This window comes from Scylla paramamosain, chromosome 8 (assembly GCF_035594125.1).
Source record: "Scylla paramamosain isolate STU-SP2022 chromosome 8, ASM3559412v1, whole genome shotgun sequence".
Lineage (NCBI taxonomy): Eukaryota > Metazoa > Arthropoda > Malacostraca > Decapoda > Portunidae > Scylla > Scylla paramamosain.
This window is the reverse complement of record NC_087158.1, coordinates 8,595,529-8,611,566: the sequence shown is the minus strand read 5'-3', so window position 1 is coordinate 8,611,566 and position 16,038 is coordinate 8,595,529. Positions and strand designations below refer to the sequence as shown.

Genomic DNA, 16,038 nt, shown 5'->3' with positions numbered 1-16,038 from the left:
AAGGAGGGGGGAGGGTGTGGACTGGCGGCCAGACGTGGAAGTCGCCACACACACGCGTGGCTAGGGGACTGTGACGGCAATGCCGTGTAGGTCGCCCTTTCACGTCCCCCCCCACCCCCAACCCACCCACCCAGGGGCGACTCTGACGGCAAGCCATATTGCGATGGTGATCCTGATAGCAATTTTCCATAGATCCATGCTTGGGAAGGGGGGGGTGATTCACGACGGCAAACACCAAGGGGGGGGGAGGGAGGGGGGAGGGACGGTGACGGCGACACTGACGGAGAGGTGAGGGGGCGTGCGTCCTTATGCTTCGGCGACGATGGAATGACTAATGAATCAATGATGGTGGGCGGAAAATAATTGAGTGAAAAGGGGGTGGAGGGGGGGAGGAGAGGTGATGGGGGGGCTGGCGGGCAGACGTGGCAGCCGCCCGCCACACACGCGTGATTAGGGGGACTCTGACGGCGCTTGCCATAGAAGTCGCCCTTTCCCTTTCATTCACGGAATCCTGGAGGGTGGGATGACCGAGTGTTGCCATCACGCGTTCCCTCCGACGTCTCAATACATCCCCTATGGTCAAGGTCGTCGCGACTGCCGCACGAGATCCCGTTACCTGTCCATCCTTTTTACCTGGAGAAAGCGTCTGTGACGGCCAGGGCGGAGCGGCGGCCTCTTCCACTTTCACCGACCACCAGCGGCATGGCTGACGTAATACTTATGTCGGATGGCGGTCTTATTACTATCATTATTATTATTATTATTATTAATATTATTATTATTATTATTATTATTATTACTATTATTATTATTATTATAGCCGACACGTGCTCCCTCCGATATCTCAGTACATTCCCCTATGGTCAAGGTCGTCGCGACTATCCACGCCGTACCGCCATAATCTCCAGTCTGCCGACGTATATATGTCATGAAAAGGTAAAGTTTAAAGTCAGTCTGTTAGTTGACAGGGTTTAAAAAACATGTCATTGAGAGATAGTGACGATATATACGTATACCTATCTTCTCTTGCAGGTGGTAGGTCATTTCCCAACAACACAACAACAGAATTTGAAAACAGAATCTTACCCATTCATTTAGACACCGGCAGGGATTATGAAGTCGGCCTGTGTAATATTTTATTCCCTAAATATTTCTACTGCATTGCGGAAGGGGATCCAAATTCCAGTATATCGTTCTATGGTCGGGTTAAGCAGTCAGACTTTGATATGTATGAATATAATATGTATACCTATCTACCGGAAAGGAATATCATCTCCAATTTTACCGATAAGAACATACCGGCCATAACTAAGGCAATTAATGGACAGATAGTGAGAGAACTTCAAGCAATCTTGAATGACTCCTTTAAGATCTATTTCCCTTACTCGGATATCATTTATTATGACCGCGACTTGGAGCGGGTCGTTGTGAATAACGCGATTGTCCCTCCTAATGACGATCGTATTTACAGTGATATAAGTATAAAATTTGCATCGCATATAGCTCACATTCTGGGTTTCAATCCAAATTTTCGCTACACCGTCTACTTTCAAAGATCTGGCGACGGCATTTCATCTTCCGACGCCAGCGAAGCTTCCTCCTCATCACCCATAAAATTATTCGCTCAATACGTACCGCGAGCTGATGCAGGGACGGATTATATGTACGTTTATACCGACATCATTTCCCCCTCGCGATTTGGCAACCAACTAGTTAATATATTAGACGTCATACCACTCCCCGGCGACAGCACCAGTAAAGGTGCGAATTCAATTACGTATAAACCACTTTCTGCATCAACTATAGAGAGTGTGGCCATCAAAATTGCTAATCAAAGAGGCAAACCTATTCAGTTTGAAGATGGGGAAAACAGTGTTACTTGCGTGTTACATATAAGACCACGTTAACTTTGCGTCTCGGACGTAAAATTTTGAAGAGAATCGATCAAGGTGGGGTAATGGGTGGAGTGGAGGATAATGAAACAGGCAGGTGTTGCCTACTTCCGAGTCAAGGCACGCGCCTCGCGACCATCTGCGCGGGAAGCTTCAGTGTTTCCCCGCGCGGCATGGCGGCCGGGACAAAGTGTTGACAATGTTATAGAAAAAAAAAGAAAAGAAAATGGGTGTTCACTGTGGAACAGCAGAGGCGCGGATTTTATGTGAAGTGTGTGGGAGATGGCGCACTAATCCATCCTGCCCCTCATGTGTGGAAGACCAGTGTGATTTATGCGAGCGGTGTGGACTTCTGTTTCCACATCCACCGCCAGAACACACCTGCGAAGTTGGCAATCCTGCTTCTTCTGGTAAGCATTATTACTTATTTTGGCGGGAATGTATAATAATAAAGATGAAATGACTGTCAATCTTTACAAGTTTGAGCTCTGAGCACATCTTCCTGTACAGGCTCACACTCGATTGAGGTTGAGCAGAACGCCGGCGTAGAAGGCCCACGTCGGCGGACGTCACAAGGCGACATCCCACGCGGAGGCGGGGGAAGAGGTGAGAAAAAAAAAATACTACAAATAATAAAGCAATAAATACGGTGCCACCGCCACTACTAATATTCTTTTTTTAAGACTCGCCACGGCCGGGACCGAGTGGATTATCGGGGAACGTATTCAATTCTTCCGAGACTTCAAGTCCTTCACTACCTACACAAGGTAAATATCAATTCAATAATAATAATAATAATAATAATAATAATAATAATAATAATAATAAACTGTCGCTGCTACTTCTATTTTTTCTTCCCAGACACGCCACAAGCGGAGGCGGACCACGATGAGCGCAGCATGGCAGGAGAGTCGGCGGATGCAGACCTTGACGAGCGCGGGATGCCGGAAGAGCCGCGGTTAATTGACTCGAGGGAAAATTTTATGAGGAGCTTCACCAGACATCAATATGACATACCTGATCATGTAAGCAGAGATCCACTCGGTCTACTTACCGAATACAGGGAGTTCTTTATACGGGAAATTAGATCATATTTCACGTCACACGGCTCGCCATTCCCCCCCACCCTGAAAATATTTTCACACATTTCTCTGTTACTAGTGAAATTCTCTACCTTAGGCGAGGATGAACATCGAGTCATTCATATTGCTTTTAGAGCACGACTGATCACCTATCAAGATGTGCCTGACCTTGTTGATTTATGGATCCATCAGCTGAACAGTCGGCTGGAAAGCCTTACCAGCGAGACTGAAGGATCTGGTTTTATCATTTCAAGAGTACAGAATTTTTTCATCAACTATTGCTTGCATGTCGCATGTAGTGGCATAGGAGATTATGTTGCTTATCCTAGAGGCGTGCGAGGAGGGAATGAAATTTTCAATCCTGATGGCCGACATTCATCCTGTGTTATTCAGTGTTTGGCGGCTTTCAGACTTCATGCTCGAGGTGTACCTTGGAAAAGAATTCCAAAAATATTACGGAGACGGCATGGCGGAGAGAAATACGTCACGCGCGGAAAAGTAGGCAGTCCAGTGACTTGGGAGAACTTGAGTCAGTTAGAAAGGTTAAATTGTCTGTCTCTGGACGTTTATACACTGACAAAAAGCGGTGAGATATACTATTTAACATTATCAAGAAAAGGCTCGCGGAAGTATAAAACTGTAGTCTCACTCCTTTTACTAGGTGGAAAACATATGACGCTCATTAAAGACGTGGAGAAGCTGCACCGGAAATTGACGAGAAGCAGTCCCACCCCAGAGGGTCATCAGTTTTGCAAAGTATGTTTCAGCTCAGTTCCCAAGTCTGTCAGTTTGAGCGATCACGAGTGTCACTGCGACTTCACTCAAACTCTTCTCTTTCCAGGTGACGGTGAAAAAGTAAAATTTAAAAATTTTGCCTACACCTATCAGCCTGCATACTTAGCATTTTTTGATTTTGAAACTATGATAAAACCTAAGGAGAATAGGAGTGTGATAGCTGAACATGACCCAATTGGATACTCGTATCTCATCATCAATAGGCATGGAGATGTCGTGGAAAAGAGAAGTTATTTCGGTGAAGATCCCGTGAATAATTTCATTGATAGCCTATCCAATGCTTGGGGAATCATCAAGGAAAGTGTAGTTAGCTATCCAATTAGCATGTCTGCGGAGGATGAAGCCCACTTCAAACGTCAGCGTCACTGCGAACTCTGCCATCAACCCTTTAATGTGAAAACCCCACCTCATAAACATCACGACCACTCATTACCACAAAATAATTACAAGGGGGCTTTGTGCGCGCGATGCAACCTCCAGTGTCGTGACATGAGGAAATATCTCATCACTCTGGCACATAATATGAGCTTTGACGTCTCCTTAATCATAAAAGACCTTCACTTGCCAGAGTCGCACGTGGACATCCTTGCCAAGTCAGAATCGCATTTATTGAAAGTAAGGATTAAGGAATTGCAGTTTCAGGACACGCTTTCCATTATGAATGCTGGCCTCGGTCATCTCGCTCAGAGTCACGTGCAGGCGGGCTATAGCACGCGTTACGCCCAGGAAATGGTGAATTACCTCCCCGAGGATGTAAGGCGTGTAATTTGCACTCAAAAACAGTTTCTTTGTTATGAGTACATCACCGACCTTGGCCGCTTAGAAGATCGACAATTGCCACCTCGTGAGGCATTTTATGACACGCTCAAGGGGAAGGCTCTGCCACCTGGAGAATATGAACACGCTCAAAGCGTGTGGAGTATGACATCCTGCCGCACTTTAGGCGATTACATAAGACTGTATTGTGAGATTGATGTGGGATTATTAGCCGACACATATCTCAAATATAGATCATACCTGCATGAATTTTATGGGCTGGACGTGTCACATTACGTGTCACTGTCTTCTTATGCTTATGACGCTTTTTTAAAGTCGACAGGCGTTCAACTTGATCCACCTTACGACCCTAACATGTATCACCTGATCAAAAGAAATGTACGAGGAGGCTTTGTAACTTGCGTCAGGCCACACCTGCAGTCAAACCACGAACCCGACGGTGGACCCGGCACCTATGTGTTCTATCTGGACTATAATTCATTATATGCAAGCGTTATGTGTTCCCCCCTGCCTATGGGTGACATCAAAAAGCTTTCTCAGTCAGAGATGGATGATTTTTTTGAAGTTGGCATCCAGAATCATGCGACAGATGGCGACGTCGGTTACTGGCTGCATTTAGACAGCTGTGACGTTTCCCCCGACGTAGCTCGGATCACGGACGAGTTCCCTCTGTGCCTCGCACACATGACTATTACAGAAGATGACATCTCACCGTACAGTAAAAGACTGTTAGAAGCTGAGGGTCGTAAGCTGGGGAGGAAAAATCGTAAACTCGTGGCCAGTCATAAGGGACTGAAAGATCATCTCATCAGTCTGGAATTGCTGCAACTTTTACTCTCACTTGGACTGGAAATACAATGTGTTCATGCTATATATAGGTTCAGACAGGCTCCATACCTGAAACCTTTCATAGAAAGGAACGTCGCTCAGCGTAAAAATGAGACGTGCGCCATTAAAAATCGCATTTGCAAACTGATGTCAAACGCAGTTTATGGTAGATCCATGTTATCTGAAGTGAAGTATGGCCTCCAGCAGAAATTAGTGACAAAAAGAAAGTCTTTCCTGAAGTATGCAAGAAATCCATCCTTTAAAAGGGTCCACCAATTAGGCGAGGACCGAGTCATATGTGTCAACAGTAAGAACACGATTAAAATCAGGCAGCCAAATTACTTGGGATACCATATTTTAGAAGTGGCAAAGAAGTACATGTACAACTTTTGGTATCGTGTCATCAAAGCTAATTATGGGGAGAGAGCTAAATTAGCTTATGAAGATACTGACAGTTTCATTTTCAGTCTGCACATACCTACAAACTTAAATGATGAACTGAAACATGGACCCATGGCAAATTTTCTCGACACCAGTAACTTTGCTTCAGATCACCCGTGTTTTAATGGGGAGCGGAAGGGTCAACTAGGCTTGTTGAAATCTGAAACCGGATCCACGCTCATCAAAGAGGCGATTATATTAAAGCCAAAGATGTATTCGCTGCTGTTGGAAGATGACAAGCAAGTATCTCGAGGTAAAGGCATTCCAACTCACCTTCAGCAAAATATATTGCATCAGCAGTATAGGGAAACACTTAATAATGTCGCATGTGGGATGGTGGATTGCTATAATATCAGGAATGTGAAAGGACAAATTTGTACCACTCGTATGCGAAAGCGAACGTTGTCACATTTTGACGACAAGCGCTTTCACGTCGATGGCTATACCTCAAGGGCGTATTATCACCCCGACAATGATCCGCGGGAAAGAGATGTGGAGAATGAGATGGAAGAGGAGGTGGCGGTGGATGTGGGGGAGGTGGAGGTGGATGAGGAAGAGGAGGAGGAGGAGGAGGAGGAGGAGGAGGAGGAGGAAGAGGGGGAGGAAGAGGGGGAGGATGGGGTAATGAGTGGTCTGTGGCGTGATCGGGAGAGACTTTCCGCGGCATTATTCACATCATGATTAAGGGGTAGAGAAAGAGAGGACGCAGCTGCTAGCAGACACCCTTCATGTAATGTAAAAAAACATTTGCTCTGACCACGTAGGCTAAGGAAGAGGGGGAGGTGGAGGATGGGTTGTGTCGTGATCGGGAGTGGCCTTCCATGACATTATTCACGTCATAATTAAGGGGTGGAGAGAGACCGCGGCCGCCAGCAGCTGCCATTCATGTAATGTAAGAACATTTGTTTTGAGTATGGAGTTAAGGAGAGGAATGAGGAGATTGTTCATGTACTGTAAGGACATTTGTACTGCCCACGTGGGGATAAGGAGGATGAGGAGGAGGAGGTAATGTAAGAACATTTGTACTTAGGTTAAGGAGAGGGGGGAGAAGGGGGGAGGTTGAGGAAGAGGTGTGGGTCGGGGGAGATCCACGTCATAATTAGAAGGCAGGGATGAGGATGCAGCTGGGAGGTTAGTTATGCTGTTACCTACATGACCATGTAAATAAAGGTTAAGTAATAAATACTGTAAACATATCGTAGCGTCTTTTAGTAACCCTCTGAACTTAACATGGACAAGACATTTAGCGAAGAGATGCTGAATCTCTTCAGATATCCTGCACGCATAATTATTGCAGGTTATACAAATTCCGGCAAAACACACCTCTGCAATAAAATTATAGAGAAATATCAGCATGGATTTAACAGAATTATCATTTGTGGCGTCTCATCGCATTCGCTGCAGCAGAATTCCCCTTTTCAAGATAAGGTCGAAGTGCATGAGAAAATTATTGATCCCGTGATGGATGATAACAGTCCATACGCCGACCCGCAAACGCACACACTCCTGATATTAGATGACAATTTCCTCACGGCTGGCAATTCTCAAACGATAGCAGAGGCTTTCACCAAAGGGAGACATAAAAATTTGTCAGTTATAATGATAGCACAGAATGTCTTTTTCCCCGGAAAGTATGCTAGAACGATAACTTTAAATGCCTCACATTACATTCTTATGAAAAACAGAGATATATATCAAATTGAATGTCTGGGCAGGCAACTTTATGGAAGGGAGCGCGCCAAACACTTTGTGGAAATTTATAAAAATGTCGTGCTTAGACGAGATCACGGTTATTTGTTGTGTGATTTATCCCCGAACGCACCCGAAGAAATTCAACTGCGCACGAATATTGTGGATGAGTCACCCTGTGAGAAAGTCTATCTGCTATGAACGCCGTTTTGGACGAACTTTACCGGGATATGACGAATCCTGCGGCTTTAGGAGGTGTGCAAGCACTCTACAGAGAGGGGAAGAAAAGGGATAAGAATCTAACACTCCGCGATGTGAGGGCATTTCTGCAGGGCAACCGCACTTATACGCTTCACAAGCCGACACTGAAACGTTTTCCGCGACGAAAAATTCTCGCTCCTAAACCGTCCGTCATTTTAACTTGCGATTTGGCTGATTTTGCGAGGCTGCACAGACACAATGGCGGCGTCCGATACATCATGTTTTGCCTGGACGTTTTCAGCAGATACTTGAAAGTGGCAACGCTGACAAGTAAATCCGGACACAGTAGCCTGCAAGCGCTGAAAAAAGTTCTAGAGTCGGGGAGTTTTACAGGCGTGTCGCGTCTTTTTACCGATCAGGGATCCGAATTTTATAATCAAGCAGTGAAAAAATATCTAACTTTGAAAGGTATTACCTTGTATTCCAATTACTCGCGTGAAACAAAGGCGAGTTTGGCAGAAAGGGTCATCCGAACCATAAAGACAAAAATATATAAATATCTCACGCAGAACAACACACTGACGTATATTAACGTCTTGCCCACCCTAATAAATACGTACAATCACACCCCACACCGCGGTTTGGGCGGCAACCAAACGCCGGCTCAGGTTCACCACCTCCGCGAGCTGTCACAAGTCAGGAAGCAATTTAAACGAATGTATTTAAATCGGCCAAGGGGAAAGAAAGTTGTCAGTCATAAATTAGACGTGGGAGACATTGTACGCTTGCAACGTGCTTCCCGAACGCAATTTAAATTCAATAAGGGTTATACCGTCAACAATACCGAGGAGCTTTTTAAGATAAGTCGTGTGGATTACTCACATAAAATCCCTATTTATTTCATAAGGGATTTGGCGGGGGAGGACGTGACCGGCGCTTTCTACAGGGAAGAATTAATCAAGTCCTCTCTTCCCTCACATTACCAGGTCGATATATTACGATCGAAGGTCGAGCGAGGTAAGAGAAAGTACTTCGTCCACTGGCGTGGGTACCCAGATAAATTTGACAGCTGGATAGATGCGGACGACTTAGTATAAGATATGGATGAGGAAAAACCATTGATATTGAAGTACAAGGATTTGGTTTTTCTCCTCTCGCACGTCACCCCTAAATTGCGGAAGCAGGTCTTGCAAAGTTTGAATAAGCGCGAAGTCAATTGCATCTCGGAAATATTCGCCAACTTTTTGAAGAGACGCCTGACGGACGACGATACCATCATTAACCGCCTGAAAAAATTCAAGAGTGATATTCGCACTGTAGCCTTGAAGAAGACGCCCGTGTACAAGAAGAAAGCGATTCTAATCTCCAAACGAGGTGGTAACATATTGGCCGCGTTACTCCCGATAGCCGTGTCGGCAATAACAAGTTTACTACAGAGATGAAAGAATATTGTTTAGTTCCCGTCTCAGTTGCCGAGAGGTGTAAGTTTAAACCGACCGACAGCACAACTCAGCACCGATTCACGTCAAAACAAGTCAAGAAAAAAAAAAAAACTTCACTTCCGCTACCGGCCGCCGCCCTCCCCGACGCCGCCAGCGTGACGCCACCACCACGCGCACCTGTCAATCCACCCTTGGATGATTTGATTCGAGTTGCCGTTCCTCCTTCCTTTAGAGAATATGGTTTATCTCTCTTGAAATTATTGGAGGGTAAACCTGGGATTTCATGGGATGAGCGCGGTAACTTACTTCCACCATTTTCTGGCATAAGCGTGTTTGATCTCATACGAGTACTCGGTCACGAAAAGGGGGCCGCGAAAAGACTTTCACCCGATAAGCGTCCATTATTATCACTGCTACTTCGCATGGCGCAACTCCCCGCGGATGCCATCAGAAATACGACTCAACGAAGTAAACTGATAGGTGGCGGGGTCGGTGACATCTGGGAAGCATATTAAATGAGAAAGCTCCCCATCTTACTCTGTAAACGAGTAAGTACATCAATAATACATGAGAGCACGTGTTAGGCGCGTCAGGGGTGCAGGCCCACGGATGGATAATTGATGAGGGTTATGGTCAAAAAAAGGTTCACCCCCCCCCCCTAACCCACATCCCCTAATAAATAATACGTTCCCCGCCCTCCATCCCTTCCCACCAACAAAGGAAAAAAAAATAACACCTGCGTCAATTTGAATGAATAAATTCTACTACGCAGAAGGTGTAATATCGACCAATACGTGTGAATAAAGGTCTGCGATGACACATTTCCCCCTCACTCCCCTCACAGAGGGTTCAACGTGTGGATCAGCCCTCCAATTACTCGTCAAGATGAAGGTGGTCGAGGGCAAGCTGACCGATGGCATCTTCCGCGACCGCCGCTGTTATATCATTTATTCAGTAAATGCCGTCTCCACCGAACCGAGTGGGATTGCGCGGGATCTCAAAACGATTTACCCATACGAGAATACACATGCAGCTAGAAAGAGACTCTACTCGCTTCATCGGGCCACGGCAGACACGAGAGATGACCCAGGACGTATCATTATCCACGCGCCTCCCACAGGAAGCGTAAATCTCCCTCACCTGGTGGCCTGCGTGACTCAGTATGGTTGGGGCGAGGCCGTCGAGGGAAACGAGAAGGCGCGACAGGCAATCGCGACGTCGAAGGATTTGCCTTACGTGGAAGGACTCAAGATGGATACAAGCGTGAATCGACGTCAACACTTCCAGAATTGCCTGAAAAAGATTGCCCTGCTAGCCATGGCGAACGCTGAAGTAGAGCAAATTATTATCCCGGAAGGACTGGGATGTAGAGGTCGCTGCCAGGATGAGTGGAAGAATAATTACCTGCCTATGGTGGAAGGGCTGGCGCAGCGACTTCAACCTTTTGGAGTTGAAACTATTCTGGTGAGGAAGTCTGAATAACTATATCATGTAAATTTTAAAATAAAGTTGATGTGTGTTTGACAAATCGAGTATAAATGTATTCCTTAATTGGGGTGACCGTTATTATTTATTTTGATCATGGCGGGAGCAGCATATCAGACAGAAATAAATAGCCGGTGATTATGCTCGACGTCTTATTCATGACGTGACAACCATCATGACGAGAGCGTTCACACCTCCCACTCGAGCGGAATACGACTTGCTTTTTACGCAAAGCAAAGGTGGAGGCTTAGACGACATTCGGGTTTTTATTCCACCCCATTCAAGAAGAGGTGGCGGTCTATTTTCCGTTTTGAGTGGCTTTGCTAAAAGAGCAATTCCCTTTCTCATGCGCACTGTAGCACCCGAAGCGCTCCAAATGGGAAAAGGTTTATTAACAGATGTTTTAGAAGGGAAGCGACTTCGCGAATCATTAAGAAATAGAGGTGTTGCAGCCGTGAAGGGTGTGGGGGAAAGGATAGTTCGAGGCGGACGAGTAATGAAAAAGAGGAAAGTTGGAGTCGGAAAAAAAAAAAAAAAGAGAAAACCACCAACCAGGCAACTGAAAAGAAAGACTTGCTATAAAGCAGATATCTTCAATATTTAGCTTAGTCGCAAAGATGACTCATTACGGTCCGGATGTGCAGGGTGGAGCGACCTCCACCCCCCTGAGCAATTATCTGACGGCCGTGAGTGAGAACTTTCCGCGGGTGAATCGCTTGCATACCATCGAATCGTCAGTCGCTGCGAGGGGAAAGTTGGACGTATTACCCGTTAATTTAGATGCAAATGCTAATAATCATGCGGGGATCAACGATCCTTACATTGAATTTAGACTGCCTGGTATTCCAGGGCAATTTTTGGATCTATCAACGCTGTCTCTAGAATTGCGAGTTAGCGCGACGAAGGCAGACGGCGCGCCACTAGACGATGGCGATCACGTCGTTTTTAGTAATGGTTTGAATAATACGATGTTTAAGTCATGCGCTTGTTATTTTAACGAACAGCTTGTGGAGTCATCCTCTTTGTTCAACTATCACGCCTTCATTAAAATGATTACAACAATCCCTCAGGATAAAATTGACTCTATCGGTCGCGTCGCCTTCTACCATCGTGATTATGATGGATCAAAAGGCATAATCAATAAATTTGATGAAGACTATTTCACGGGAGGGAATAAAGACGAGAAACAAATGATGAAAGATTGTAAAACGCACGGCATTTCGATGACTGCGCCTTTGTTTTCGGATATATCAAGTCTGGACGCTTATCTGCTTGACTCTGTTGATGTGAGAATTCGATTAGAATTGGCTAACAAAACATGGATTCTTAATTCACACCAAGATGCCAGCAGTTTCAAATTTAAGCTCGAGATGGCTAAGTTATGGGTTGACCGCGTCACGCCACATCCGCCCGCCTTAGAATCGTTAAATAACTCCTTGACTCGAAATCCAATGCAATACACTTTTAATAGAACGCTCAATAAAACGTATGTGTTAGCCGCCAATCAAACGTCTTTGATTGCCGAATTACCTTTCGCGCAAATCATACCTCAAAATTTGACCATGGCAATAGTTGATATGGACAGCTTACAAGGCGTAATTGATAAGAATGGTTTATATTTTCAACACGCCGATCTGTCACATGTACATATCACCGTGAACGGGGCGACCATTTATAACGTTCGCAGCTCTTTCCCGCATCACGCGTCAAAATTGTTTTACACGACCCTTGAGTCACTAGGATTGGACACGCGTAATTCCCTAACATTTGATGCATTCAATAAAGGTCGGACAGTATGTTTCTTTAACTTTGTGACGGAGGACGTGCACAATGCCATCCCTCTGGATAAATCAGGAAATCTAAGAATTAATCTGTCGTTTGCCAAGGGACGTAATCACAACCGCGTCATAATGTTTTTCGCCGACACTACTGGCGTCATAGAAATTGATCATTATCGTCACGTTCGCTGCATTGTCCGCGCATAAGCCGTCATGAATGCACGTGAAATACAGGCCGGTCTAGCAGGCATCTTGGGCGATCGAGTTTATTTTTTAGGCTGTCACGATCATCGCCATGTGACAGATCTGATAAATCTTGCCAGAAAACAGGTGAAGCCATGCGTTTTCATTCTAAATACATTGAGTGACTCAAAGACCATGGGCCACTGGATTACTGTTTATCTTAATTTTCAAAGTCAGACCATAGGCTATTACGATAGCTATAACTTGCATCCCAAATACAATTCCGCTGTCTTACATCATTTTATGCAAACTTGTCCACATATGAAAATTAGCACATTAAATTATCGACTTCAGGGGTTGAATTCCCTCGTGTGTGGCATTTATTGCATGTTCTTTTGCCTTCTACTGAGTTGGCATACATTAAAACGTGCAATGTGCATTATTCACGCCACCTTCAAAAAGCATCAATATCTATATAATGACAAAAAAATTACTCGTATGGCATACGTAATATTTCGTAATATGCCGCATTGCATGCCTACGTTTTGCCCAGCCGGCAGCCAGGCGAGATGTCGTAACATCTGTAAAGCGGTAATAAGGTAGATTGGGGGGTGGGGTGGGGGTGGGAAAGGGGGTCAATATGGGGTAATTGCTGACGGATAAGCGTCACTTCGCCATCACCTCTCAACCCAGTCGGACGTCGAAGCCTCATCTCCAAGAATGGAGCAAGCTAACAAACATTTCATCTTGAGAACTGCGGGTGAGTACGCCATTACCTTGCACGGCATCTGACATCTTCACCATTGTAAATTACATTAACGTTCTTTGCCAATGAATAAGAAGAGGGAGAGTGGGAGGGGAAATAAAAACTTTTCCATTGTTCTCATCGTTTTTTTTTTTTTTTTGTCTGTTACAGAACGCATCTCTTTCCGCTTTGATATCTATCTGGGCGATGCTGGGGGTAAGCGAAGCCGTGCTGACCATGAGGATGTCAATGTGGAGAAAATGTCAGAACCTGCAAAGAAGAAATTGATCTTTAGTGATGACGACATGTCGCCACTGCCGGCCAGCCCACCTCCTGACGCTCCATCAGGACAGGAGTCGCAACAGCAGCAGCCGACATCGCAGTCGATTCCGCCACCTCAGGAGTCGCTGATGCCACCTCCGACCGAAGCACAGCCGCAACGGTCAGATGAGTCGACAGTAGGCGGCAAAGAGGGTCAGGAGGTGAAGAAGAAGTCGCAGGAAAACAGAAAAAAAAAAAATATTCCCCCTAACACGCCAGAGGACGACAGCACACCAAAACTCCCCGTTGCTCCAGCCGCCCCTCGTAAGAAGCTGGTTCCTAGAGTTATTAAAACTACGCCCGTCATTGACAGCGATGACGATGATCTCTTCGCCTTCAATTCGCAAATGTTTTGAATGAAAGAGATGTATTTGCCCTAATAAGCAATGAGCTGTATTTGTCCTAATAAAAATAAAATGTTCCATCGACTCTGCATAACCTTTCTAATAATAATAATAATAATAATAATAATATTAATAATAATAATAATAATAATGATAGTAATAAGACCGCCATCCGACATAAGTATTACGTCAGCCATGCCGCTGGTGGTCGGTGAAAGTGGAAGAGGCCGCCGCTCCGCCCTGGCCGTCACAGACGCTTTCTCCAGGTAAAAAGGATGGACAGGTAACGGGATCTCGTGCGGCAGTCGCGACGACCTTGACCATAGGGGATGTATTGAGACGTCGGAGGGAACGCGTGATGGCAACACTCGGTCATCCCACCCTCCAGGATTCCGTGAATGAAAGGGAAAGGGCGACTTCTATGGCAAGCGCCGTCAGAGTCCCCCTAATCACGCGTGTGTGGCGGGCGGCTGCCACGTCTGCCCGCCAGCCCCCCCATCACCTCTCCTCCCCCCCTCCACCCCCTTTTCACTCAATTATTTTCCGCCCACCATCATTGATTCATTAGTCATTCCATCGTCGCCGAAGCATAAGGACGCACGCCCCCTCACCTCTCCGTCAGTGTCGCCGTCACCGTCCCTCCCCCCTCCCTCCCCCCCCTTGGTGTTTGCCGTCGTGAATCACCCCCCCCTTCCCAAGCATGGATCTATGGAAAATTGCTATCAGGATCACCATCGCAATATGGCTTGCCGTCAGAGTCGCCCCTGGGTGGGTGGGTTGGGGGTGGGGGGGGACGTGAAAGGGCGACCTACACGGCATTGCCGTCACAGTCCCCTAGCCACGCGTGTGTGTGGCGACTTCCACGTCTGGCCGCCAGTCCACACCCTCCCCCCTCCTTTCACTCAATTATTTTCCACCCACCATCATTGATTCATTTAGTCATTCCATCGTCGCCGAAGGATAAGGACGCACGCCCCCCACCTCTCCGTCAGTGTCGCCGTCACCGTCCCTCCCCCCTCCCTCCCCCCCACCCCTTGGTGTTGCCGTCGTGAATCGCCATCCTCCCTTTCCCAAGCCTGGGTCTCCATCCTGACATGGACTGCCACTGAAGTCTACGGAAAATTGCTGTCAGGTTTCCCCATTGCAACTTGATCAGCCCCACACTCACAATATGGCATGCCATCAGAGTCGCTCCTGGGGTGGGGGTGGGATCCCCCTCCCCCCCCTCCCCCCCCTCCCTCCCCCCCCCCCCTCCCTCCCTCTCCCATCCCCCAACACTCTATTTACAGTCAGGGACTCCATCCTGAAATGGATTGCCACTCCGGGTAATTGCCATGGGGGTCGAGCCCCCCTAAAAAGGCTTGCCACTGAGGTCCCCATGCAATGGGGACCTCAGTGGCAAGCCTTTTTAGGGGGGCGACCCCCATGGCAATTTCCCAACTACTCCTCCTACATAAAAAAAAAAAAAAAAAATGCACAGATTAGTTACAACATGAATAACCATAGTCAAGAGGCCCTGCCAAGAAGCGGTCAACGTTGACGCCCCATTTATACTCCAAGAACTGAAATCCTGCCTCAAGACACAGAAAGACACGGCTGTCGGCGCTGATAAAATCACATATAGAATGACTGGGGAAGGAGGCCTTGCAGCACACCAAGAGCTCCTCAGCATCATTAACCAATCCTTAGCTGAAGGCAGACTCACTATACACCGTGAAAAACTGCAGTCATAGTCCCCATCCCCAAACCAAGAGACTCAGGGAAGACAAGACCTAGCTCTTTCCTCAGTTGTCTTGGGAAGACAGTTGAAAGAATGGTCTTGAACAGATTGAGATGGATGGCTGACTAACAAGGGGGACAAAGGATTGTATTACTGAATTGATGATCTCCATATCAAAAAAAGGAAGGCCATAGTCACCTTCACGGACCTTGAAAAGGCATTTGAAACAGCTAACGCTTTAGTCATCTTTGATTGCCTCACACACCGAGGCGTTAAAGGAAAATTACTCCAGTGCACAGCCGACTTACTAAATGA

At 46.4% G+C, this 16,038-nt stretch overlaps 2 protein-coding genes across 2 annotated transcripts; both read left to right on the top strand.

The window, feature by feature from the left end:
- Window positions 1–400: 400 nt before the first annotated feature.
- Window positions 401–7,012, top strand: LOC135102748 (uncharacterized). The gene is made up of 4 exons (XM_064008262.1): window positions 401–2,302; window positions 2,403–2,498; window positions 2,576–2,659; window positions 2,754–7,012. Exons 1-4 carry the CDS (start codon window positions 2,119–2,121, stop codon window positions 6,494–6,496), a joined length of 4,107 nt encoding a protein of 1,368 aa, XP_063864332.1. The 5' UTR covers window positions 401–2,118; the 3' UTR covers window positions 6,497–7,012.
- A 6,193-nt stretch (window positions 7,013–13,205) lies between these two features.
- Window positions 13,206–14,678, top strand: LOC135102749 (uncharacterized). The gene is made up of 2 exons (XM_064008263.1): window positions 13,206–13,353; window positions 13,510–14,678. Exons 1-2 carry the CDS (start codon window positions 13,314–13,316, stop codon window positions 14,013–14,015), a joined length of 546 nt encoding a protein of 181 aa, XP_063864333.1. The 5' UTR covers window positions 13,206–13,313; the 3' UTR covers window positions 14,016–14,678.
- Window positions 14,679–16,038: the final 1,360 nt, after the last annotated feature.